The 25,982-nt window shown below is 41.6% G+C and overlaps 1 protein-coding gene and 1 long non-coding RNA gene across 6 annotated transcripts in view; one reads left to right on the forward strand and one right to left on the reverse strand.

The window, feature by feature from the left end:
* LOC127075800 (uncharacterized) overlaps positions 1 to 15,541 on the forward strand; it is a 34,865-nt gene extending 19,324 nt beyond the window's left edge. For 4 of the 5 annotated variants that reach the window (XM_051017287.1, XM_051017286.1, XM_051017285.1 and 1 more), the window contains 2 exons: positions 11,161 to 11,225; positions 13,614 to 15,541. In XM_051017287.1, coding sequence (XP_050873244.1) covers positions 13,660 to 15,381 — 1,722 coding nt within the window. In that variant the 5' untranslated portion in view covers positions 11,161 to 11,225; positions 13,614 to 13,659 and the 3' untranslated portion in view covers positions 15,382 to 15,541. Of the gene's footprint in view, positions 1 to 8,951; positions 9,439 to 11,160; positions 11,226 to 13,613 lie in introns of those variants that run through there. The other variant, XM_051017284.1, reaches the window with a different exon arrangement.
* LOC127075802 (uncharacterized) lies at positions 1,184 to 2,312 on the reverse strand. Its single transcript, XR_007786669.1, has 2 exons — positions 1,741 to 2,312; positions 1,184 to 1,643 (listed from the first exon to the last, which is right to left on the reverse strand). It is a non-coding gene; the product is annotated as an uncharacterized LOC127075802 (long non-coding RNA).
* Positions 15,542 to 25,982: the final 10,441 nt, after the last annotated feature.

The following is a 25,982-nucleotide window of genomic DNA, read 5'->3' on the forward strand; positions in this document are numbered from 1 at the left end:
AGTCATTTTTTGAAACTAAGGATGGAACCGTTTCAGTAGCTACTGCGTTTGTTGGTCATCAGGAAGGTAATGCCTCTGCATAATGTTCATGGATCATTTGTTATGTTTATTTATTTCAGATTGTTGTTATTTATGAGAATCATGTTTATTTATTTCAGATTGTTGTTATTTCATATTGCTGTTGTTATGAGAATCATGACTCAGAAACTTTTTGGGCAGACTTTTTGGGCAGCCACTGCTGCTAGTTTCATAACAATTCAGTGTTCGAAATGTTACATTTTTTTGGTATGCTTCTGTTTTAATCTCATTCGCTTATGTGCTATTTTTTTATCTGAAATATGACTGGTTTTTTTCACTCTTACAGACTTGGGGATTAACAAATCTATATTCATTAAGCCCAAGACATTTCACCTTACAGTACTAATGCTTAAGCTGTGGAATAAAGACAGAGTGGGGTATACTATACTATATGTTAGGTTTGATTATGATTATGATAATTGATTGGTTAAGCATCATTAATCTGTACCCTTAATCATCAATAATACAATTCAATTTTTTTTCCTGTTTTGGATTTGAATGAACTCTTACTCAACCATTTTTCTATATACTTTTTTTATGCATAATGTTGATGAGATTCAAATTTTTTTGTTTTGCAGGCATATCAAGAGGAGACTGAATAGCTCAAGCTTCTTGCTGAATGGAAGAGAAAGAAAGGTGGATTCAGAGCTACCATGTTTGTTTTTGGTGAGTACAAGACCATTGTTCTCAAAGTTTACCTATTGAAAAGAGGTTTCTATCAGTGGTAGCAAACCCTGTTAACCTTGTTTCTGTTATAGGAAACTTGGTGGCGGCTCAAGTTGCGACAGAAATCGGTTGGAGCGAGTTTGCGATTTCAATGTTTTCACTAGGAATGGTACATTATTTGCAGGCCAGGACTGTTCAAGAAAACTATAAAAAGGTTAAACATTACATGGTGGATCTACTCATTCCCTTTAACATTCCTTGGTCTAGCTTGTGCTGAATATGCTCATGAAGTGAAAACAAGCATGGCCTCTGGTTTAATGCTGCTGATATGTATTGTGTCTGTTTTGGTTTTTGTTTTTCTCATGCTAACTAATGTTGAATATGATAATGCTGAAGTTCTATCTAATTACACAGAAAGCTGCAATAAAGAAGATGGACATGAAAGCATCAAAAGAATTTTTTGCCGAGCTTAAGGTGTTAACGCGTGTTCATCACTTGAACTTGGTAATAGCTTATGAAAAGAATTTGATTTGATTTTATCTTTTGTTATAGAAATTGTTATGCACTAGCTCTTATATATACGATTGTTGATTGATGATCATCTATAGGTAAGGTTGATTGGATATTGCATTGAAGGTTAATTGGATATTGCATTGCCGGAATGGACTTGTCTCTTACAATATTGAAAAATGCACACACTGCTAGAGAACTAAAATGCACGCCAAAATTGGACTATACTTTTGAATTAGTAACTCCTGCAACTGCACAGCCTTGGTTTTTCACAAGTCTCACCGATGTATTGGACGTTGATTCACATGTAATCTTTTCCATCGATCTTTTGTATTTACTTTAATCCACTTAATCTATTTTTCACACTTTTTTGGCCCCATTGCAATTTCCTGTATTATATACAGTATGAAAACAAAAGATTCAAAGCTCAAAACAAAACTTCCAATTACGAAAATAATTTCAAGCATCTTGCTTCTGCAAATAAACCTTTTCTGAGACCAGTATCAGACATAATAACATATCATCTCTCTTACTATTACTATCCATGCATAATTTGTTGCTCTACATCCCCATTCATCACAGAACTGTGATGATGAACCATATACCACCGTCCATTATGGAACTCAAAGACATTTGTTACATTGAACGGCCCTGTATCCATGTCAGCAAGATAGATATAATATGAGTAGAAATTTAGAATACAAATGTTAACAATGATTGTTCAATCCATTTCCGAAAAATGCAGCAATTTCATAAGTTTTAAGATATATTGTTTTATTTTTTTGTTCATAAGTAAACTAAAAGTTTAAAGACTAGTATAAAATTGTGCTATTTAAATCCTAGATAAAATCCACTTGTGTTGGGTTTATTTTGGAATGAGCTCAATTATTTTTAAAACCGAATAAACCGCATTATGAAACCGAACCGAACAAAACCGAAACCGAAAATAACCGAATTGCAAACCGGTCGGTTTTGGTTATGTTTTTTCCAACCGATGGTTAGGTCGGATTGAGAATTTGGGCCCGAAAACCGATCCAACCCAACCGATGTCCACCCCTAATGTGAACCTTTATGACTGTGTTTCTTGTGATTTTTACAGGCTGTTTTGACTTGATGGTTATTGCATTGCCTTCAGTTCCGTACGTCACTTCATAGCTGGCGCGTTTGGCTTCGTCGCAGCACTTGAAGCTTGTTTGCGCACGCAGCTTTCCCAATTGCATTTTCCCGTTTCTTTCGCTTCATTGGGACATATGGGGTTACCTTGTGGGTACCACTTGCATAAGGGATAATTGGCTTTCCTTTGGACTGTTAACGCTAAAAACAAAATGATGATGTACTTAGAAATTGTATTGGGTTTTTGATAATTGTTTTGTGAATGGTTTGAAGTGGTTCCAAATGGATAATGGATATGAATGAATTTGGTTTTAAAATGGGTAGTTGGATTAATGTGTATTTAAATGCCGAACTAGTAAATGGATTTTGATTTTTGGAACATGGATATTGAAAATGAATAATAATTGGTTAATGGATAATGGAACTTGGATTACAATTGGGTTTGATAAAATGGATAAAATGGTTTTAAAGATTTTGATAATGGATAATTGGATTATGTAAGAAAAATTGGATTAGAAATGGATTGATATGGATGTTGGATATGGGGTATTAGAATATGGTTTTAATGGATAAAAAAATGGATGGTTGAAAAATGGGTTATTGAATGGATAAAAATGAATAATGGGCTAAATTGGATTTCAAATGGATAATTGTTAAAATGGGCTAAAAAATGATGAGATGGTTATGAAGTCGAACTAATTCTCTAAAGTCGATTTGAATCTCAAGGATCAAGTTTTGAATGATCAAAGACTTAGAGGTTGATGGTTGACTTTGGTCAGCTGGTTGATCAAAAAGTCAATAGTGGACCAAAGGTCAACCTAGGTAAAAATGCATATTTCCTTATGGATAAACGAATATGGATCATAATATCCTGAACCAAACGACTTATGCCAAACCTATAAATCAAACCAGGTGAATGTCCACCAAACATGTCATGCACAAGATCCTTAACTAACGAGGTCAAGAGTCAGGATTCCAATCCATATTATGTGCAATGCCATAAACTTCAATCCAACTCCGATTTTATCACCCACAATATCTGAATCCATGATACTTGCTAACAAATGTTGGTCATGAATGAATGAATGCACGTGAATGAGCATGAATGAGGTCAAATGGATATCAAGCTATAGTCAGATGAAAAAGCGAAAAGGAAGGCAAATTTTGGGGTATGACAATAGGCAAACTGGTGAGTCCAGATTTACCATGTCTTAATGGTGTGCTGCTAGTAGAAGGATTAACTGCTAACTTGATCAACATAAGTCAATTATGTGATCAAGGTCTGGATGTTAGCTACAAAAATTGAGAATATATTGTCTCTAGCAGGGATCAAGTTGTGTTAATGAATGACTCAAGATCCAAAAATAACTATTATATGTGAATTTCTCAGCCCTCATCCAAAGTTAAAATCTTGAAGGAGATCATTTTAAAGATGATGTCAAGGGGTTACAAAAACTAAAGATTGAAGAAGAATTGCCACTTATGGGATTTATGAGACAAATGGAAGGAGTTTTCATTGAAGGGAATGTTGATGGTCAGGCTAGAGGTCCTCACAACATTGAAAAACAAGTAGTGGTTCAGAAGAAGGAGTTGGAGGTTAAGAGGAATTTTGGCATTCCTTATGATATGATGGGAGTTATGATTAACCAAAATCATGATAATGAGTTTGGTGAAACAGTAATTGGTGTTTCTCATAGTATCTTAGAGTCTAGTCTTAGGTTGTATGTCAAGAAATATGTTTCAGATATTGCTCTCCATAACATTCCACTTGTTGAAAAATCTGATTTACCAGCTGGTGGAATTGTGATTAATGCCCCTCGCATGTATGGGTCAATGGAGAATCATCATCTAGTTCTGATGTCTTTTGGTGAAGAGACCCATGAATCTAATCTGGGAATTCATAATGATGATAATGATGTGTCAGACATCATGTACGACATGTTGACATAATCTCAAATTCATAAGGAGAATGACGATCATGAAGATGTTAAGGTTGATACTATTGTATCCAATGAAGACCTTGTTAATAATAATGAGCATACAATAAAAGATGTGGTGACATGGTGTGAAGAAGTGAGAAGTAAGGATGAAAATGTACTTCTGGTTTGTGATGTTAACAACAAGGAGTATGGATTGTTTACCAAGGGCACCCAATCTGTAAATGATATGTCTCCCCAAAATAGTAAAGATGTTGATCTCAGTGGTCTTGCTATGAAGCAGGTTGTTATTGACAAATCAGGTAACATGTTGCTTCCCGCTGGAGAAGATGGGAGTATATGTGATGCTGATACTTTTGGAGCCATTAGTTTGAGATCTAGACTGTCATGTATCATGAAGCTCAAACTTAACCGGATGAATGATCAAAGTACCTTCTTCAGTAGGAACTTAAATGTAAAAGTTTAAGACTTATCTTTTGTTATCATGGTGAAAAAGATCATGAAGATCTTGTTCAAGTCTTGTGACGAGGCTACTCGTGAAAATAATCATAAAGGGAATGACCACATTGATGATGTTGTCAATATAAACAAAAAAGTTCATGATAGGTCTGAAGCTTGTTGGAACACTCTTAAGTTTTTATGATAATAAAGTATTTAAAGATATCTATAAAATAGTTTCTTATTTTTTTCAAAAACTTGACTTTTTTATTCTAAAATAAAATTTTTATTGGGTAATGCTAACTTGTGCCCCAAGGGCACATGTTAAAAAACCCATAAATAGAAAATTCATATTGAAAGAAATAATAAAAGCATTAATTATAAAATTTTATTAAATTTAAGGCACAATTTTCAATAATTTTTTACTATATTTATCTCTTAACTTGTGCTCTTGGGGCACAAGTTAGCATTATCCATTTTTATTTTACAAAATCAAAACTTATATCGATGTGGTAATTTTTTAACTTAATTTTAAAATCAAAGATTTTTAAAATGAAGAATTAAAAAAATAAAATAAGAAAGCTATTGTGACCTAATTATTAATTCTTCTAGCTTAAAAAACTAGAAATTTTGTGTTATGTGGCGCTGATTTGGTGCTATTAATGCTAGGAACCCATAATGCCAACTGTAACCCTTCGTTTTCTAAAAAATGTATATATGGCTTCGCCCGAACTTGAATCGGAGACCTTCAGTGTGTTAGACTGACGTGATAACCAACTACACCACGAAACCATGTTATAGTGTCCCCTCACATTTCCTATCCATATTTTGTATCATTATGACAATCTTCAGAAGAAAATCATCCAACTACGAGGCTTCTTGCTCCAAATCAAAGTGAGTTGTACACAATATATGTGAGAAAGATTGAACATATATTGAAAACCAATTTTGATAAATATTCTAAGGTGAGTATAATCAAGATATTGTGACTGATCTCTTGGGGGAGCGGATTTTTGTTGTTGATGGTGAAAAGTGGAAGCAGCAGAAATAATGCTGCCAAATTAGTTGAAGTTATATCAGAATTTTCTCACGAGGGTCTTCATTTTGATATGCAAGTGAGTAGTTACTTATATTTTCCTATAATTTATGTTCAAGTTGTTTTGTTATTGAGGAAGCATTTTGTTCTTCTTTTTGATGGGTCGAATGTGCAGAGGAGTTTCGCCCGGAAAGATGGATTAATGAAGGAATTTTCCAACCGAAATCGCCGTTCAAATTTGTAGCATTTCATGTAATTTGTATATTTGTTTCCTTTGATTTTTCTTTCTTTATAAGAATTGATTTGATATTGTTTATGAGAGTTATTATGGTGTGTAAGTTTTCAAGTTTGATTGTTGTAGGGTGGACCTCGCATGTGTTTAGGGAAGGACTTTGCATACAGACAAATGAAAATAGTAGCAACCACTCTTTTACATTTCTTCAGATTTAAATTGGCAAATGGAATACAAAATGTGACTTAAGCTAAGAAAGTGTGGAAACCCAAGGAAACTATCAAATGTCTCTTAGCTCATGTTCCTCTTAGAGTTTCTTCTATAAAGGATTGGTATTTTGATAGTGGATGTTTATAGCATATAACCGGTGAAAGGAAATATATTGAAGAGTTAAAGCCCTCTTCTAATAGGTATGTCACATTTGGTGATGGAACTAGAGGAAGAATCAAGGGGATAGGCAAACTGGTGAGTCCAAATTTACCATGTCTTAATAGTGTGCAGCTAGTAGAAGGATTAACTGCTAACTTGATCAACATAAGTCAATTATGTGATCAAGGTCTGGATGTTAGGTACAAAAAGTCAGAATATATTGTCTCTAGCAAGGACCAAGTTGTGTTAATGAATGACTCAAGATCCAAAGACAACCATGATATGTGGATTTCTTAGCCCTCATCCAAGGTTAAGGTCTTGAAGGAGATCATTTTAAAGATGATGTCAAGGGGTTACAAAAACTAAAGATTGAAGAAGAATTACCACTTATGGGATTTATGAGACAAATGGAAGAAGTTGTCATTGAAGGGAATGTTGATGGTCCGGCTAGAGGTCCTCCCAACATTGAACAACCAATAGTGTTTCAAAAGAAGGAGTTGGAGGATAAGAGGAATTTTGGCATTCCTTATGATATGATGGGAGTTATGATTAACCAAAATCATGATAGTGAGTTTGGTGAAACATAAATTGGTGTTTCTCATAGTATCTTAGAATCTAGTCTCAGGTTGTATGTCAAGAAATATGTTTCAGATATTGCTCTTCATAACATTCCACTTGTTGAAAAATCTGATATGCCTACTGGTAGAATTGTGATTAATGCCGCTCACATGTATGAGCCAATGGAGAATCACCATCTAATTCTGATGTCTTTTGGTGAAGAGACCCATGAATCTGATCTGGGAATTCATAATGATGATAATGATGTGCCATACGTCATGTACGACATGTTGACATAATCTCAAATTCATAAGGAGAATGATGATCATGAAGATGTTAAGGTTGATACTATTGTATCCAATGAAGATCTTGTTAATAATAATGAGCATACAGTAAAAGATGTGGAGACATGGTGTGAAGAAGTGAGAAGTAAGGATGAAAATGTAAATCTTGTTTGTGATGTTAACAACAAGGAGTATCGATTGTTTGCAAAATGTAAATCTTGTTTGTGATGTTAACAACAAGGAGTATCGATTGTTTGCCAAGGGCACCCAATCTGTAAATGATATGTCTCCCCAAAATAGTAAAGATGTTGATCTCAGTGGTCTTGCTATGAAGTAGGTTGTTACTGACAAATCAGGTAACCCGTTGCTTCCTGCTGGAGAAGATAGGAGTATATGTGATGCTGATACTTTTGGAGCCACCTGTAACACCTCAAAATTTGCCCTCCTCTCTTGGGACTAGCATTAACATATTTGCATTTCATTTTAGGACATTAGGCATTTCATATTGCATAACATGTGGTTACATAGTGCAAGCTATCTTCCCAAGTCTTGATCAGAAGATGAGGAAGTCAGAAAATGCAAGCCTAGGGTTGTACTGATTGATCATGGGCCATCTGAGGATTGGGCTGTGAATTAGGGTTTTGTGACTCCCAAGGGTATTGGTCTTCATGTTGATTGAATCGATACATCATCATCATCATGGTTGGATGTCATCAGAAGATTGGAGAAGATTCCTTGAGGTTAGGGTTTTGACCACTGGTCAACCCTAATCAGTTGTATTGGGCCAATCAGGGTTTAATCAGGAGATGGTGTTTGAGATGGAGATGAGGTTCATTATATGGTTAAATGGTGATTATTGAGGCTAGGGTGTCACCCTTGAGCCATTTCAGTTGAGAATTGGGGTTCAATTTGATCTGTGCATTGCCAAATTCATCTATCAGATGAAAAGTCAACTGTGGTCAACTGTACATGATCTGGTTAATTGGGAGGTGGAAATGAGTTGAAGACACTTCATTCGGGTTGGAACAAGTGTTAAATGACATCTCAAAGCTTAAGAATGAAGAAAATCAAGTCAGGACAAAAACTGCCAAAAATAGCAACTGACTTGTAATAGAAGTTTCCAAAAGTGGAAAGTTTTTGACCTCAAAAACAGAAGTCCAAGGAAGCTTCAAATGAAAAATTGTTCAACATGACAGTTGTAGATCTTGCTCTTACCTTTCCAAAAAGTCCAAGAACTTGAAAATCCAATGTACGGTTTGCAAAATATGGCTCAGTGAATTTCAGAAAAGACCCGTAATCAGGAGGTCATAACTACCACATACTTTGTCCAAATTGCAAGTTCTTTATATGCACAAACTCCATTTGACATGTACTTTGAGGGTGCATCATTGGATTTGTTCAAAAATGGCCAAGGCAAAAAGTCACTTTTCAACTGGACAGCTGAATTGGACCAGGGGCAAAATTGTCCAAAAGTCAAAATATTGGGAATTTTTGAATGGAACTTTTTCCAACACCTCAGGAATGGCATTTTAAGTGTGTTTGAATATTCATTTCATGGTTAATGCACATGGTTTGAGTTTTGTCTTGAAAAATGGAAATGACAAAAATGGACACTTTGCAAATACATGGTGAGTTTGAGAAATACATGACCAATTGCAATGGGAATTGTTTCTACACTTCACATATGGTGTTTTGGACATGTTGGAACCAATTGTGAGCTGGCATGTGCTGTCATTGTGTATTGACCAATTTGCCCTCATTTGCAAAAATTACATTATCACTTAATTAAGCCAAATGATAATTAACAAGATTAGAGCTTGGATTAAGGGTGCATATAAATTCCAAATCATCTCCTAATCATAACTAACTCTCACAATTACCAAGAACAGATCTAGAAACCTCTCATTCTCTCCATTTTGCTCAAGAACACACCAATCTTCAAATCCAAATTTCTTCCTCAATCTTCAACCAAAACTTGATTTTCTTTTTGCTGTGATCTTGTTTCAACATGTACTAGGACTGTTTTCATGATTCATCATCAATCAAGCCTTGCATCGCAACTGTTCAAGAACACCTCAACAATGGCAAATTCGAATTAAGAGCAGTAGAGGTCGAAGCAATTGGAACTGGACACGTCATTCATCTTCCACAAGGCTCTAGTACAACTGTTTTGAAGAGTTGGAGCTTAAAGCCGCGATCTACGCACTGCCATTGCCGGTATGTCGAAATTTTGAATCTCCTGTTTTGTTCGATTGATAGGTGCTTTGTGTAGTGCATTTCTTGTAGAATCCAATGGTGCTTGCGGTTTATAGAATGGTTGACTGTAGCTTAAGAAATCGCGATTTGAAATTATGAATTCAAACCCTAAGTGAGTCGATTCGAGAGATTTAGGAACTTTTAGGATGTAAGAGTGTGATGTTCATGTTCCTCTTGAGAAGACGGTTCGAATGATATGTCGCATGCTTGCTTTGGTGTTGGTTTGAAATTTGTGTGTTCTTCGTGTGGCTGTGAGGAAGACGATGAAGGTTCTGCGTGAAACAGTATTAGATCCAAAATCCCGTTCAAAAGTTTGAAAAAACTGTTTCCCTCCCCCGCCAATTATAATTACCATTATGCCACTGAAATTTTTAATTAATTATTAAAAAATGTTTAACACATTAAAAAATTTCAGAAAAATAGTAAAAAAAATCAGAAAAATATGAAAAAAATTGTGTTGACTTTGTCTTTGAGTGTAGGATTTTTTTGACCTATTGGTCAAAGTTGTGCTTGGTAGGATTTTCAATTGACCTAGGGTTTTCCATTGTATGTCCATTTTTGACACATGTTTGTAATTTGATCATGGAATGCATATGGTGTAAAAGAAATTTGTGCCAATTTTTGTGGTGATTCATGACTATTTGAGGTTTATTTGGATATAAATTTTGTGCATTTATGATACCTGGACAGGGAGATATGATTTTTGGAAGGTAGGTGTGACAATTTGTGTCACACCTCTTAATGTCAACTTGTGGAATTTAATTGGATAACCTATGCATGTTGGAATTGGATGAAATTTTGCATGATGACTTGTTGACATGTTAGGTTGTTATATGAATTTTTGTGGAATTGTTCGTTGCATTTTCAATTTAATCTTGATTTTTCATTTCTGGTTGTTGAAATTGCAAGCTCATGTGATACATGTTGGTAGATTGATTGGGAAATCCTCATATTGTATTGTATGGTCATGAAATTTGATATGCATGAACTAGACCCATGTTAGGACCTCCCTGTTTTGGTCTCATCCATTTCTTTTTAGTTTTCAATGAGATATTAATTTTTGAAGTGGATGTATGCATTGATGGTATGAATTGAAGCATGTAATTGTGTCTGTTTTTGTTGATTTTCATTGACATGGTTCCATTTGCCCAATTGAGCTCAAATTTGACATGGTAGACCTTGATTGACCCCTGTTTAGGTGTAATTAATTTGAGAATTTTTGGATGTGTTTTGGTATAGATTTGAATGCAATACTTCTGTTTGTATGCTTGGTGGTTCATTTGGCATCATTTGACTTCTTTTGTGCATGAATTGAACATGATGGATGATATAAACATGAGACCAATGATGTTTGCTCTTGTTTGATGTTAATTTGATGTTGGATGGTGGATACCTTGCTGTTTTGAATTTTTTCTTGCTTTTGGACCCTAGGCTTGGCCTAGTGGTCTAGTTACTAATATTTGCTTGGTTTTTCAGGATCAAAAGCATAATGTACATGGAGAATGATACAAGTTGATTTTAATTGATGTTGTGGATGTTTGTACACTAACATAACATTGTTTTGTAGGTGTTGGAGCTTGGGCTTAAGCCTTGAGCTTGCTTTGTGTTGTATTGTTTAAACTGTTTGATTGTTTGCTGTACAATTTGTCTGATTGAATACTGACTGAGTTTGATTGTTTCCAGGTACTTTAGTTGCTCAGTTCCTTGTGAACTATTGCTTTGCTTTGCTTAAGCAACTTGCATTTGAGGTATAACCTTCTTACTTCATGTAGTCTGGAGACCCGGCTGTTACCGGGCCGGGCAAATTGTCTGAAGTCCTCCTTAAGAGGCAATGCTTGTGTATGTTTATTTTTCAAGCCCAAGCAGGAAAAGTCCTTCAAAGAAGGCAATTGGTGGAAGGTAGGGACAAGCAACCTGTCCCCCACTATTCAGTGAGTCTTCTCCTTGCTCCCATTACATGGTTGTAGCATTGAGATCAAAAGCCCAAGATCTGTCGTGTCAGAGTCATCGAGTATAGAAGGGTTCCCCTATTCTGGACCCATGCTCATTTGTCAGCTCTCCCTGGTTAGGGATAAGAGCTGTGAGGTCTGATCCTCACTTCACCCATCATCTGCTTCACCTTAGCCTCGTAATGGCAAGGTTAAGAGCAAACACAACCTGTACAGACGATTGCTTAGGCAGTCAAACCTGATTGATTGAGCCCCTTGTTTGGTTATAGTGGGTGCTATGTGGATATCTGATTGACATGTTTGTTTGAGATACCTGTTCTCATTTAATGTTGATATATGATTGTATGCTTGTGTGCTAGCTTCTTTCCTGGTTAGGTTAGTTTGCTTATGCAAGTAGGATAGAAAACCGAACTTAGGGTTAACGATGCATGACAATATTAGGCTCGAGTCTCAGATCCCTAGTTGTGTGTCTTTCCCCGGTTTCTGGTTAGCAATTTAGTCCCTTTCAGGGGAACTACATCGCCCTGATCCTCGTTCCAGACGAGGTATGTAGGCAGGGGGTCGTGCGAGACCTCTCCGGGCAAACTTTTTTTCTTTTTTGTGTATGTTATCTGATTGATTGTTTGGGTTCGGATGCTGACGTAAGCCCAGGATTGGCTGTCGGGCTCCATGTTTGCCCATTTGAGTGTGTTTTGGTTCGGATGCCGACGTAATTCCATCCAGTGGTTGTCGGGCTCCATGTTTGCCATCTATTTGATTGTTTGTCTGTTGTTTGGCGTGCGTAAGCCGAACTACAGTGGCTCTGATTCTTGTTTCAGACAAGATATGTAGGCATAAGGTGCGATACCTTATCGAGCTCTTTCCTCTTAACCCCACCTGCGTTCCCCGTGTGTGTGTGTGATGTTTAGCAACCTTTTCTTTATTCTAGGACGTGGATCCCGTCGAGTACGACGGACGTGAGGGTGCTAATACCTTCCCCTTGCGTAACCGACTCCCGAACCTTTTCTCTCTGGTCGCGAGACCATGTCTTTCCAGGTTTCTCTGAGCGTTTCCTTTCCCTATCTTGGGATAAATAACGTTTAGTGGCGGCTCTGTGTGTTTTTATTTTTAGGCTCGCCGGTTGATTTTTCGCAGGATGCGACAGCTGGCGACTCTGCTGGGGAAATAACATGTTGACCTATGCTGGTCCATCGTCCCTAAGCGAGTCTCTCCTAGCGCTTTAGGATAGGTTTGGTTGCTTGTTTTGTTTATTTATTGCATTTATTATACTAACCATTGTTTATATACTTGCATTAAATATGTGCATGCATCATTACTGTCATGTTGCTATCGTCCTCTGCAGGTGGTTCCTCTGTGTGGGGTGGGTGTTCTGAGTGGGGCTAAAACCCAGGCCCGAGTATACACCTAGGACTAGTGTGGTCTCACGTTGCCTCTTTCATGTTAAGTCAACATGTGCCTGGCGGCGTGATGTGCCACAAGCCGGACGAGACTCACTTGATAGTGCTCATCTCTGTGGATATTCCGCTTTGTTTGAGTCATTCCATTTGAGTTGTTGACTCTGGTGACCGATCATTCCCGGATCTTTGGTTTAGACGATTTTAAGGGAGCTACAATGGCACACCCGAAAGGGCAAACCCATTGAGTATCTCCGCCCGATTTGTCGAGACTATTATCCGCCTTAGGATGGCTTGTTTAGAACCTACCTGTGAGGGGAGGGTTGTTCTGTCAGATGTTTGTTCAGATAGCCTTCAGATGGTGACCTTTTGATCTGTGATTCAGAGACATAATTATAAGTCGAATTTATGGTTATTTATTGCTGTGACGCCGGAGTGCTGTCCGTGACTTATCAGTGGGGATCCGTTTATTTCGGATTCCCCGGGCCGAGATATGTATCAGTGGGGATCCGTTTATTTCGGATTCCCCGGGCCGATTCAGATGGTGATGGTGTGTCTGCTCAGAGATGGTCTGGTGTTGATGATGATGATGATGCATCTGTCTTCCGTTTATTTCGGAACCCGTGGATCAGATTGGTGATTATTTGTCCACTCAGATGGTTATGATCAGTTCAGAGCCCAGATTCAGTACAGATGATCAGATGGCTTGGAGGATGGCAACGCATTGCATTCATTCATCAGCATCATTGCATTTTGCATTATTTGCATCTAACTCATGTTTACCCATATGCAGGGACACTTTTGATCGAGATCCTGGTTGAGAGACTTTCTGTTCAGAGATGAGGACCGGCCTGAAGAACAACATTGCTTACAGTTTCTTCGATCCAGAGATTGGTGTGCTCAAGGATATGGTAGCATTGATTACTCCTGACCATGTGGGGATGTTTAGAGAGTCATACGGTGGTATTCTGAAGACGGTTTTCAGGCTCACTGACTGTGATAGGAGTGCCATTCATACTCTTCTTCAGTTCTACGACCCGGGGCTGAGGTGCTTTGTATTTCCGGACTATCTGTTGGGGCCTCTGATGGAGGATTATGTCAGCATCCTGGGTATTCAGATCCGTGATCAGATTCCTTTCCATGTCACTAGGGCGGAGCCGGATGTCCTTGGGATTTCACGTGCTCTTTATTTGAGTCCGGAAATGGTCAAGGAAGGTTTGAAGGAGAAGGGAAAGTTACCTGGATTTCATTTGAGTTTCTTGGAGGCTAATGCCAAGGAACATGCTGCTGTGGGTAACTGGAAGACGGTTTGTGCTCTGATTGCTGTGAGCATTTATGGGATTGTTCTGTTTCCTAACCAGAAGAATTTCGTGGACCGTAATGCTATCAGGTTGTTTATGCAGAGAAACCCTATTCCTACCCTGATTGGAGATGTATACTACTCAGTGCATAACAGGAATGAGAAGAGGCGTGGTGGTCTGGTCAGATGCTGCTCTCAGCTACTCTTTAGGTGGTTCATGGGATATTTGCCTTCCCGAGGTGCCTTTGTTCAGATTGATCCTAGTGTGAAGTGGTCCTTTCGATTGATGGGTCTGCGGGCTGATGACATTGCTTGGACTCATAATGGTTTAGCTGGTCGGGACTTCATCTGCAGTTGCGGGAGTTTACCTAATGTGCCTTTAGTGGGAGTTCAGGGTTGCATTAATTACAACCCGATGCTTCTCCGGAGACAGATGGGGTTTGCTATAGAAGGTCCTCCTCTCGGGCGAGAGATTCAGGAATCCTTTTACTTTCCGATTGATGGCAACCGGGCCAAGCTGAGGCAAGTGTTGGACGAATGGCGAGATATCCAGAGGAAGGGTAAGGTTCTTTATGGCAAAGTCAACTGCCGGTATTTGCCACTATTTGAGGATTGGTTGCGAAAGAGGATTGAGGCCACATTTCTACCATTTCCTGGAGGTGATTTGGGTTGTCCTATGATCGAGGGTCCAAGTTCTTCTGTTAGTGTGGAGGAATTCCTCGAGATGAAGAGGGCCAGAGATCAGTTACTTGCGGAGAAAGCGGAGTTAGAGATGACTGTTGCTCGAATCCAGATGTCCAACCAAGAGATGAAAGTGAAGCTGGAAGATCAAGACAAGCGGCATGCTTTAGAGACCAAACGCTTTGAGATGGATACAGCCTACTACGGGAAGATCAGCCAGGCTTTAGCATCATCCAACCGGGAGCATGACATCACGAAGGAGAAGCTGTTCAGAGCATCGAAGGTGATTGAGGATGAGAAGAGGAGGCAGATCCTTGTCAGAGAGCAGAGAGATGACAGAGTCAGAGGAATCATTGCTGAATGGGAGGCTAAGCTGCAGGTCAAGGAATCAGAGAGTCTGAAGATCAGGGCTGAGAAAGATCATTACATGGCTGAGAGAGACCACTACTTCAGGCAGATGAAGATTCATCAGAAGGAAGTTGGAAGACTACAGCAGGAGAACACAGAGCTCAGGTTCGCCGCCGAGTTCGTGAGGATGGAAGACGAGATAAGGTCACCTGCGGGACCCTCATCCAGCTAGTTCTTTCATTTGTGTTGAATTACCGTCAGGCTTGTTGACGGAATTCACTTTGTCTGTATTTCTTTTCTATTCTGGAGGATTGTATTTGATATTTGATCTGATGTATGACTATTGCACCGATTGTGCACTCTTTTGGTTATGTGATGGTGATTTTCATTCAGTGATTGGTCTTCGAGCTTTATTTGCTTTACCATATGCACTTACACAAGCACACACATGGTTGGGGGTATTCTTGCTAAATCACATATCTCCGATCTGCACAACAAAATCAAACACTGCTAATCAGAATGTTAATGCCGGCTTATTATTTGTCTCGATGATGCCAGGGTCGAGAGACAAAGTGTCCTTCATATGGATAGACACTGCATTCATGCATAATCATAATAATTGTGTTTTATTTTGCAGGTGACTATTACTAACGTGTTTGTTTGTAAACAGGAATCATTGCTCGCGCTCGAAGAGTAGTACCCCTGCACTTAACTCGCCCTCACCGATATTACACAAGGAGAAATACACCCAGACTCATGGAGCTTCCCAGTGCTGACATGCTGGAACTGAAGGAGAAAATGAACGAACTGATCAATATAATGCAAGGTTTTGCCATTGGTCAGAAAGCTCTTGCAGACAAGGTTGAGAAACTCGAGCGGGTTTCTGCTGTGAACAGTGGGGTCAACCTGGATGGAGTCTCCAACCAGGGGCCAGGATCTCGCGATGGTGGGAAGAGAACAACGGTTGGGTTGGTGAACAATGCTGCTGGTCAACCTGGACCAAGCCAAAATCTGAAGGACAACTTTGTGCCTCCGTTTTATGGCTTTGATGATGATCAGGAAGAGGATAGAGAGGCGGATCAATTCTCGATACAGAATGAGCCGTTTGTGCCTTACAACGTTCCTCCACAGAACAAGGAAATCCAGCTGCTGGCTGAGAAGATAAAAGTGCTTGAAAGTTATGCCACGCCAGGGGTGGTTAACATGTCCAACATGGGATTGGTGGAGGGGATTGTCATTCCTCAGAAGTTCAAGGCGCCTGCGTTCGATAAGTACAATGGTAGTTCTTGCCCGGAAACTCATCTCCAGGCATTTGTTCGCAAGATCTCAGCGTACACTTCAGATCAGAAGCTATGGATGTACTTCTTCCAGGACAGCCTGTCCGGGGGCTCCCTGGAGTGGTATACTAAATTGAAATCGTCTGATGTAAAAAGCTGGCAGGATTTGGGAGATGCTTTCTTCAAGCAGTACCAATTTAATGCAGACATGGCTCCGAGCCGTACCCAGCTGCAGGGTATGTCTCAGAAGCACAATGAGGGCTTTAAGGAGTATGCGCAAAGGTGGAGAGAGCTGGCTGCAAGGGTGCAACCTCCTCTCGTCGATCGTGAGATGACGGACTTATTCATGGGGACCCTGCAGGGGCCGTTTGCAGAAAGAATGGTGGGATGTCCTGTCACCAATTTCTCTGACATCGTGGTAGTAGGGGAAAGGATAGAGAGTTGGTTAAAGTTGGGTAAGATCCAGAGTGGTGCGTCTTCTTCTTCTTCTGGTACGAAGAAACCATTCGGCAATAATGGTGGGCAGAGAAAGAAGGAAGGAGACACCAGTGCAGTCTATACGCAGCGCGGACCTAGTAGGGACCGTTACTTCCAGCACACTGCTGCAGTAACAATTCCTGCTGAGTCTCAGTCAGCACAACCGCAACAACAACAACAACAGCAACAACAAAGACAACCTTTCCAGCAGAGGCAGCAGAGGGCTGGATACCAAGTCAGGGGCAGGGCAAATGATAGACAATTCGACAGGCCTCCGGTGACTTATTCGTTTCTGTTGAAGAAGCTTCTGGATCTCGGGCTGGTGTAACTGAGGACGCTGGCGCCTTTGAGACCTGATCAGAGGCCGCCCAGTTACAATGAAAATGCTAAGTGCGAATTCCACTCGGGTGCGCCCGGGCATAATGTTGAGGACTGCAAAGCTTTTAAGCACGTAGTCCAGGACCTAGTGGATTCCAAAGCAATCAACTTTGCGCCTTCTCCCAACGTAAATGCAAATCCCATGCCTGCGCATGGTCAGAGGGGAGTAAACGCTATTTCTGCGGAAGATAGAGTGGGGCTGTCTGAGGTCGATCAGTTGAAGACGCCTTTGGTTGAGTTGAAAAGACAACTGCTGATGAATGGGGTTTACCCGGGCTGTGGGTTCGAGTGTGCTGAGTGCACTATTTCTACGAACGGTTGTGAGCTTCTGAGGAAGCATGTCCAGGGTCTGATGGACGGTGGTGAGATTGTGATCGAGAGGACTGAAGGAAAGAAGGAAGAGGTCTCCACCATAACTATATACTATGATCCGGTGGATTTGTCTAACCTGGTGGAGGAGGCTCCAGTTACCATCACGGTACCTGGGCCAATTCCATATGACAAAGATGATGCCGTGCCATGGCATTATGGGGGAGAGGTCTACTGTAACGGTGAGAAGGTTGAAGAACAGACTGCTAGTGAGACCACCGTGCTAAGGGTGGATAATGCCGGTCCCAGCGGTTTCACGCGCAGTGGAAGATTGTTTGCTCCCGATGCATTGAGGAGGGGAGAGGAAGAAAAAGAGAAAAAAGAAAAGGCCGAGGCTTTAGCCAGGGCAAAGGGTAAAGCTGTGGCAGATAACGGTAGTACTCCTGTGATGACACCGGCGCCTGCGGGGTCGGATAACAAATTTAATGATGAAGCTGAAGAGTTTCTGAGAATAATCAAGAAGTCGGAGTATAAGTTGGTGGATCATTTGCAGCAGACTCCGTCCAAAATCTCCATTCTTTCATTGTTACTGAGCTCAGAAGGGCATAGGGAGGCTTTGTTGAAAATATTGAAGAAAGCCTATGTTCCTCAAGAGATTACAATTAACCAATTGGAGACGGTCGTATCCAACGTGCATGCCAGCCATGGGTTGGGCTTTACTGATATGGATTTGACCGTGGATGGGAGAAATCATAACCGGGCTTTGCACATTGCAATGGAATGCAAAGGAGCCGTGCTTTCGCATGTGCTGGTTGATACCGGTTCCTCGTTGAATGTGTTGCCTAAGAAGGCCTTGGCAAAGTTAAACTGTGATGGGCTGATTTTGACCCCGACTGATTTGATTGTGCGGGCGTTTGATGGGTCAAAACGGGCCGTGTTTGGGGAGGTGGAATTGCCAGTGAAGATTGGCCCGGAGGTGTTTAAGTCAACCTTCTATGTTATGGACATCCAACCAGCTTACAGTTGCTTGTTGGGTCGCCCATGGATTCATGCTGCGGGGGCAGTTACGTCGACTTTGCACCAGAAGCTGAAGTATGTCTGGGGAGGCCAAGTCGTTACTGTTTGCGGAGAGGAAGACATCTTTGTCAGCCACCTGTCTTCGTTCAAGTATGTTGAGATGGACGGCGAGATATGGGAAACGCCGAGTCAGGCATTTGAAACCGTCAGGGTGGAGAATGCTTTGTTCGCCAAGCAAGAGGAAGAGAAACCGTCCATCGCTTCCTCTAAGCAGGTTGCTGAGGTAGTCAAGAGCGGAGAAGCTCCAGGCTGGGGCAGAGTAATGGAGGTTCCCGAGAAGAAGGACCGATTCGGGGTCGGATATAAGCCGAGCCGAGGCTCTGGGCCGAGCAGAGGGGGTCGTGTGCCTGTGACTTTCACCAGTGCTGGAATGCTAGATCCAGACCACATCTGCATGATGGGTGAAGATACTGACAGCGACTGTGATATGGACCGATGGATAACGCCGTGCGAACCAGGGATGGAAATCCACAACTGGAAGGCCGAAGAGATCATCCGGGTCACTCTCCTCGAAGAGTAATATTTTTCTTGTTTCTTTCTTATAAGCATGCAAACCATACGTGTTGCCCGACACGTAATGGTTCATTGTAAGGGCCACCTCATGTTTATAATTTGCAAGTTTTGCATCATTAATAAAGGATGTTTTTCAATCAAAAGCGGTGTTCCTTGTTTTTCATTTATTTTCGCAGTTTAAAAATAAAAACAAAATAAAAATGGCAATGTTTTCATTTCTCTTTTTTGTTTTTTCACACCGGTTCTAAAGCAGTGCATGAATCAACATTCATGCAGATGCGATTCCTCTCCGGATCTCACTGATAACAATCCTGTTACACCTCTATATGATTTCGACAATCCGATCTATCTTGCTGAAGAAGAAGACGAAGAAGATTGTGAACTGCCGGAGGAATTAGCCAGGTTGTTAAAACAAGAGGAGAAGGTGATTCAACCGCATGAAGAGCCGATCGAGGTTGTGAACTTGGGTACCGATGAGGTTAAGAGAGAAGTGAAAATCGGGGCTGCTTTGGAGGAAAGTGTCAAGAGCAGAATGGTGGCGTTGTTGAAAGAGTATGTCGACATCTTTGCCTGGTCTTATCAAGATATGCCAGGGTTGGATACCGATATCGTTGTGCACAAGCTACCGTTGAGAGCTGATTGTCCTCCAGTAAAGCAGAAGTTGCGCAGAACTCGACCTGATATGGCAATGAAGATTAAGGAAGAAGTGCAGAAGCAGTGGGATGCTGGTTTCCTTGCTGTCACTAATTATCCGCCATGGGTTGCGAACATTGTGCCAGTCCCGAAGAAAGATGGGAAAGTAAGAATGTGTGTGGACTACCGGGATTTGAATAGAGCTAGTCCAAAGGATGATTTTCCATTGCCTCACATTGATGTGTTGGTAGATAATACAGCTCAATTCTCGGTGTTTTCCTTCATGGATGGCTTTTCTGGCTATAATCAAATTAAAATGTCGCCAGATGATATGGAGAAAACAACGTTCATTACACCGTGGGGTACCTTTTGTTACAAGGTGATGCCATTCGGTCTCAAGAACGCCGGTGCTACTTATCAGAGAGCTATGGTGACTTTGTTTCATGATATGATTCATCATGAAATTGAATGCTATGTTGATGACATGATAGCAAAGTCCCAGACAGAAGAGGGGCATTTGGTAGATTTGGCCAAGTTGTTTGACCGGTTGAGACAGTTCAGACTGAGGTTGAATCCGAATAAGTGCACGTTCGGAGTGCGGTCCGGTAAATTGCTGGGGTTCATTGTAAGTGAGAAAGGAATCGAGGTTGATCCTGCAAAAGTAAAAGCGATAAAAGAAATGCCTGAACCGAGAACAGAGAAGGAGGTTCGTGGTTTCTTGGGTAGATTGAACTACATTTCACGGTTCATATCTCATCTAACAGCCACGTGCGAACCAATATTCAAATTGTTGAGAAAAGATCAAACGGTCAGGTGGAATGATGATTGCCAAGCGGCATTTGAAAAAATAAAAGAGTATTTGCAGGAGCCTCCGATTCTGATGCCTCCTGTTGAGGGAAGACCGTTAATTCTGTACCTGACAGTCCTCGAGGGGTCTATGGGGTGTGTATTGGGGCAGCATGACGAGTCTGGTCGAAAAGAGCATGCCATATACTACCTTAGCAAAAAGTTTACCGACTGTGAAACAAGATATTCACTGCTCGAGAAAACTTGCTGTGCTTTGGTCTGGGCTGCTCGCCGACTAAGGCAGTACATGTTGGTTCATACCACTTTGTTGATTTCCAAGATGGATCCGATCAAGTACATTTTTGAGAAGCCAGCATTGACCGGACGGGTTGCGAGGTGGCAAATGATTTTGACTGAATATGATATTCAGTACACCTCTCAGAAAGCAATTAAGGGGAGTGTATTGTCTGATTACCTCGCCCAGCAACCTATTGATGATTATCAACCGATGAAGTTTGAATTCCCTGATGAGGACATCATGTTTCTCAAATCGAAAGATTGCGAGGAACCAATCCCAGAGGAGGGGCCTGACCCTGAATCCGAATGGATTCTGATGTTTGATGGGGCCGTTAACGTGAATGGAAGCGGTGTTGGTGCTGTTTTGGTTACGCCGAAAGGATCCCACATTCCTTTTGCTGCCCGGCTAACATTTGAGTGTACCAATAACGTGGCTGAATATGAAGCTTGTATACTGGGTATTGAAGAGGCGATTGATTTGAGAATCAAGAACCTTGTGATATATGGAGATTCAGCTCTGGTGATAAATCAGGTTAACGGAAAATGGTATACGCATCAATCTCATTTGGTTCCGTATCGAGATTATACGAGGAGATTGTTGACGTTTTTCACCAAGGTGAAGATGCATCATGTGCCCAGAGAGGAGAATCCCTTGGCAGATGCTTTGGCTACTCTGGCAGCCTTGATTAAGGTGCAGAGGTGGAATCAGTGCCCCAGTGTGGAAGTGGGTCGTCTGGATAGACCGGCTTATGTGTTTGCTGTTGATACAGCGCCTGATGATGAGAAGCCGTGGTATTATGATATCAAACACTATCTGGAGACTCAAGAGTATCCTGAGGGAGCGTCAAAGAAAGACAGAAAGACTCTGCGGAGATTAGCCATGGTATTCTACCTGAATAAGGATGGGGTTTTGTACAAGCGGAATTTTGATTGGGTCTTGCTCAGATGTGTTGATGATGCAGAAGCAAGCCAGTTGATGAAAGAGGTTCATGAGGGGTCGTTCGGTACCCATGCCAGTGGGAATGCAATGGTGAAGAAGCTGCTGAGAGCAGGTTATTACTGGATGACAATGGAGGCCCAATGTTTTAATTTCGTGCGGAAGTGTCATAAATGCCAGATTTATGCTGACAAGGTGCACGTGCCTCCAAACCCATTGAGTTTGATGTCGTCTCCATGGCCGTTTGCTATGTGGGGCATTGATATGATTGGAAAGATAGAGCCTACGGCTTCGAACGGGCACCGGTTCATATTAGTGGCTATTGATTACTTCACTAAGTGGGTAGAAGCAGCCTCTTATACGAACGTGACGAAGCAGGTTGTGGCCAGATTTCTCAAGAGAGACATCATTTGCCGATATGGGGTTCCCGAGAGAATCATTACTGATAATGGTTCTAACTTGAATAATAAGATGATGGCAGAGCTGTGTCGGGAATTCAAGATTGAGCATCACAATTCTTCTCCCTATCGTCCGAAGATGAATGGGGCGGTTGAGGCAGCCAACAAGAATATAAAGAAGATTGTGCAGAAAATGGTGGTAACCTACAAGGATTGGCATGAGATGTTGCCGTTCGCATTGCATGGGTATCGAACGTCGGTACGCACATCTACTGGGGCAACTCCGTTCTCGTTGGTATATGGGATGGAGGCTGTACTACCTGTCGAGGTTCAGATTCCCTCTTTGAGAGTCCTGATGGACGTAAAATTGCAAGAGGCTGAATGGGTAAGGACCCGGTACGAAGAGTTGAGCCTGATAGAGGAAAAGAGGCTAGCAGCCATCTGTCATGGGCAGTTGTACCAGCAGAGGATGAAGCGTGCTTTTGACAAGAAGGTGCGACCTCGGGTGTATCACGTGGGTGATATGGTGCTGAAAAGGATCCTTCCTCCTCAAAACGATCGAAGGGGCAAATGGACGCCGAATTATGAAGGTCCATTCGTGGTCAAGAAGGTCTTCTCTGGCGGAGCCTTATTGTTAACGACCATGGATGGCGAAGATTTTCCATCCCCTGTGAATGCGGACGCAGTTAAAAAATACTTCGTATAAAAAGACCCGCTGGACGAAAAGAACAAAATAGTCCAGGCAAAAATGGGCATCCCGGCGAACCAAAAACAGAAAAAAGGTTCGGGCAAAAGTTAGGGATATAAAATGAAAAAATTGTACACCCGGCAAGTCGAAGACCTGAAAAGGCGACTTGGGCAAAAAAGGGTATCCCGGTGGACTGAAAACCCGAAAGGGCGGTCCAGGCAAAAGAGGGATTAAAACGAACAACTGCGTCTAGCATGATCGTTTGCGCTTTGGTTAAAGCATCATGGATAATACCCGGTAGGGATCAGTCAGAATTGTCTTGTTCAGAAGACAGAAAGCATGGAGAGTCTGAGGACATATGGGGTGTAACCGAGTTGGAACTTGATGAGATCACGGGTTTCACATTGCCATTAGGATAGATTTTTCCTTTTGAGCGCAATTACCTCTTTTCAGGAATTGCTTCCTTTTGTATTGCTCATTTGAGCCACACTTTTCCAATCAATAAAATGCATATTCAGTCAAATAATTTTGTTTTTGTTTTTCATTACCGCTTTGATTGCGAAAACGTCCAGATATTTTTGATAAAGAATCTTGCATTTTTAAAACATACAGGTTTCCTTCCAAGGCATGTTTATAAGATTGAAGCTTGAAATCTTATTTGGAAGGTTGAGTGACCCAAATGTTGAAATCTTGACGCGCCTGGGGCACGGTTTTATCTAACGATCTGTTTTGCAGGAACTGTAGATACTTTTCACTCACTTGCAGGTTGTGATGTGGAGGCTTTGACAAGAGAAATCCCCAGAGAGTCCGGTCAGGGACGAGTGTATGAAAAATGACGAAGGCGTTGAGGCGTACGACGATCCTTGATGATAATCAAGAAGACTCTTCAAAATCGGAAGACTTGAAAGTATGCAGTTCCCCGCAGAGTTCGATCAGGGAAGAAGGAGGAACGGTGGAGAGACGACGAGAGACGTCCGACGACCATTGAAATTAATCAAGAAGACTCTTCAAAGTCGGAAAATTGAAATTTCTGTATAATTCCCAGGAGTACGTTCTCGTCGAGCACGAAGCGGCTTGAAATACAAGATGATGGAGCAGAAAAGGTCCGGATGAGTCCGGGAATTCTTATTTCCCAGCTAAGTCCCCAAGCAGAATCGTAGGACTAGCTCCCCAGCCGAGTCAGTGTGGTTATACCTGGCAGGTTTATAATGGTGTTTCCTCAGCAGTCAGATCTGAAGGTTGCTACCCCCGAGTGGAGCGGGTCTTTTCCAAGGAAATATATCTCCAGCAGTGTTCATCTTACCGGAGGATTGAACAAATTCCCGTGGCGGACGGGTTTCTGCATCCCCAGCTGAGCCGATTCTACCTATGGATTGCATGGGTAATCCCCAGCGGAGTAGCAGTCGTTTCTCCTAGCATGGTCTGGATGGTCATCCCCGGTAGGTTGAAGATTGCTCATTTCCTCAGCGGGAGTATCGGTGAGGGTTCCCAAAGCAGAGTTGGGACGTGTATCCCCAGCAAGACAAAGAGATTGTGGTATCCCCACAGAGCGCGATGATGGTTCTTCTGCCCCAGCAGGTCCTCGAGAGGGTTGGGTGCAAAGGAGGTATTCCCCAGCAAGGGTGGCATTCTCCCAGCAGCAGTACTATTCCCCGGCAGGGTGGAAATCGGAGCAGTGACGAGAGCCTCAGCAGAGAGTCTCGTGTCCCCCAGAGGATTCCCCAGAGGGGGATATTTCTTTTTATGCATTCATCATGAAAAAATAGCATGGCATATTGCATAAAAAATGAATAATCGCGTAGCATTTCCATGTTTATGGAGCATTACGCAGAAAAATCAATCATGCATCATTGCAAGCATAAGCTAGTCCCAAACCGTGGTTACCGTTTGAGGGGTGGTTTTGCTGAAAGATAAAGGTGTTATTCTGAGGAGTCTAGCATCAGAACGTCAGATCAGCAATGTTCCCCAGTAGTGCGATATTGGAGGAAATGTTTCCGTCGGGCGGAGAGGGAAATAAAATCAGAGGACGTTACGCGATTAGCAGTTTTCCGGAGTTCAGACCGAGGCGGTATCCAGACCGAAGTGGCGTTCAGGCCCAGTTTCCGATTCTCAGATCGAAGAAGTTTCCGACGATCAGGTTGATGTACTTGTGGTATTCAGGCCCAGTTTCCGATTCTCAGATCGAAGAAGTTTCCGACGATCAGGTTGATGTACTTGTGGTATTCAGGCCCAGTTTCCGATTCTCAGATCGAAGAAGTTTCCGACGATCAGGTTGATGTACTTGTGGTATTCAGGCCAGTTTTCCGGAGTTCAGACCGAGGCGGTATCCAGACCGAAGTGGCGATCAGGCCAATTTCCCGGAGTTCAGACCGAGGCGGTATCCAGACCGAAGTGGCGATCAGGCCGATGTCCCGGTGTTCAGACCGAAGGGGTTTTCAGACCAAGAATTATCAAAAGTTCCGGGGTTCAAATGCAGAGATCCGAGGATCGTTTGCGCGGAGAAAGTTTCGGGGTTCAAGAAAATGAAAAAAGATAAAGAAAATTTCGGGGTTCAAGAAAAGAATAAGAAGAAAGAATAATACTCCCGAGGGGATGTGCGGTGTTCAGACCGATTTTCTCCGTACCAGACGGATTTTTGTTCAAAGTTTGTTTCTTCGCCGATGCTGACAGGCGTTGTTAATTATTATCCCATCAGAGTGCAAATTGTTCGTCTGTTCTTGGTATTCAATCACTCTTCATCCTGATCATCCGAAAGCCGAGGCTATTTCGTATCGACAGGTTCACAGTGGATTGAATAGGGGCAGCTGTAACACCTCAAAATTTGCCCTCCTCTCTTGGGACTAGCATTAACATATTTGCATTTCATTTTAGGACATTAGGCATTTCATATTGCATAACATGTGGTTACATAGTGCAAGCTATCTTCCCAAGTCTTGATCAGAAGATGAGGAAGTCAGAAAATGCAAGCCTAGGGTTGTACTGATTGATCATGGGCCATCTGAGGATTGGGCTGTGAATTAGGGTTTTGTGACTCCCAAGGGTATTGGTCTTCATGTTGATTGA

Source organism: Lathyrus oleraceus, chromosome 4 (genome assembly GCF_024323335.1).
Source record: "Lathyrus oleraceus cultivar Zhongwan6 chromosome 4, CAAS_Psat_ZW6_1.0, whole genome shotgun sequence".
Classification (NCBI taxonomy): domain Eukaryota; kingdom Viridiplantae; phylum Streptophyta; class Magnoliopsida; order Fabales; family Fabaceae; genus Lathyrus; species Lathyrus oleraceus.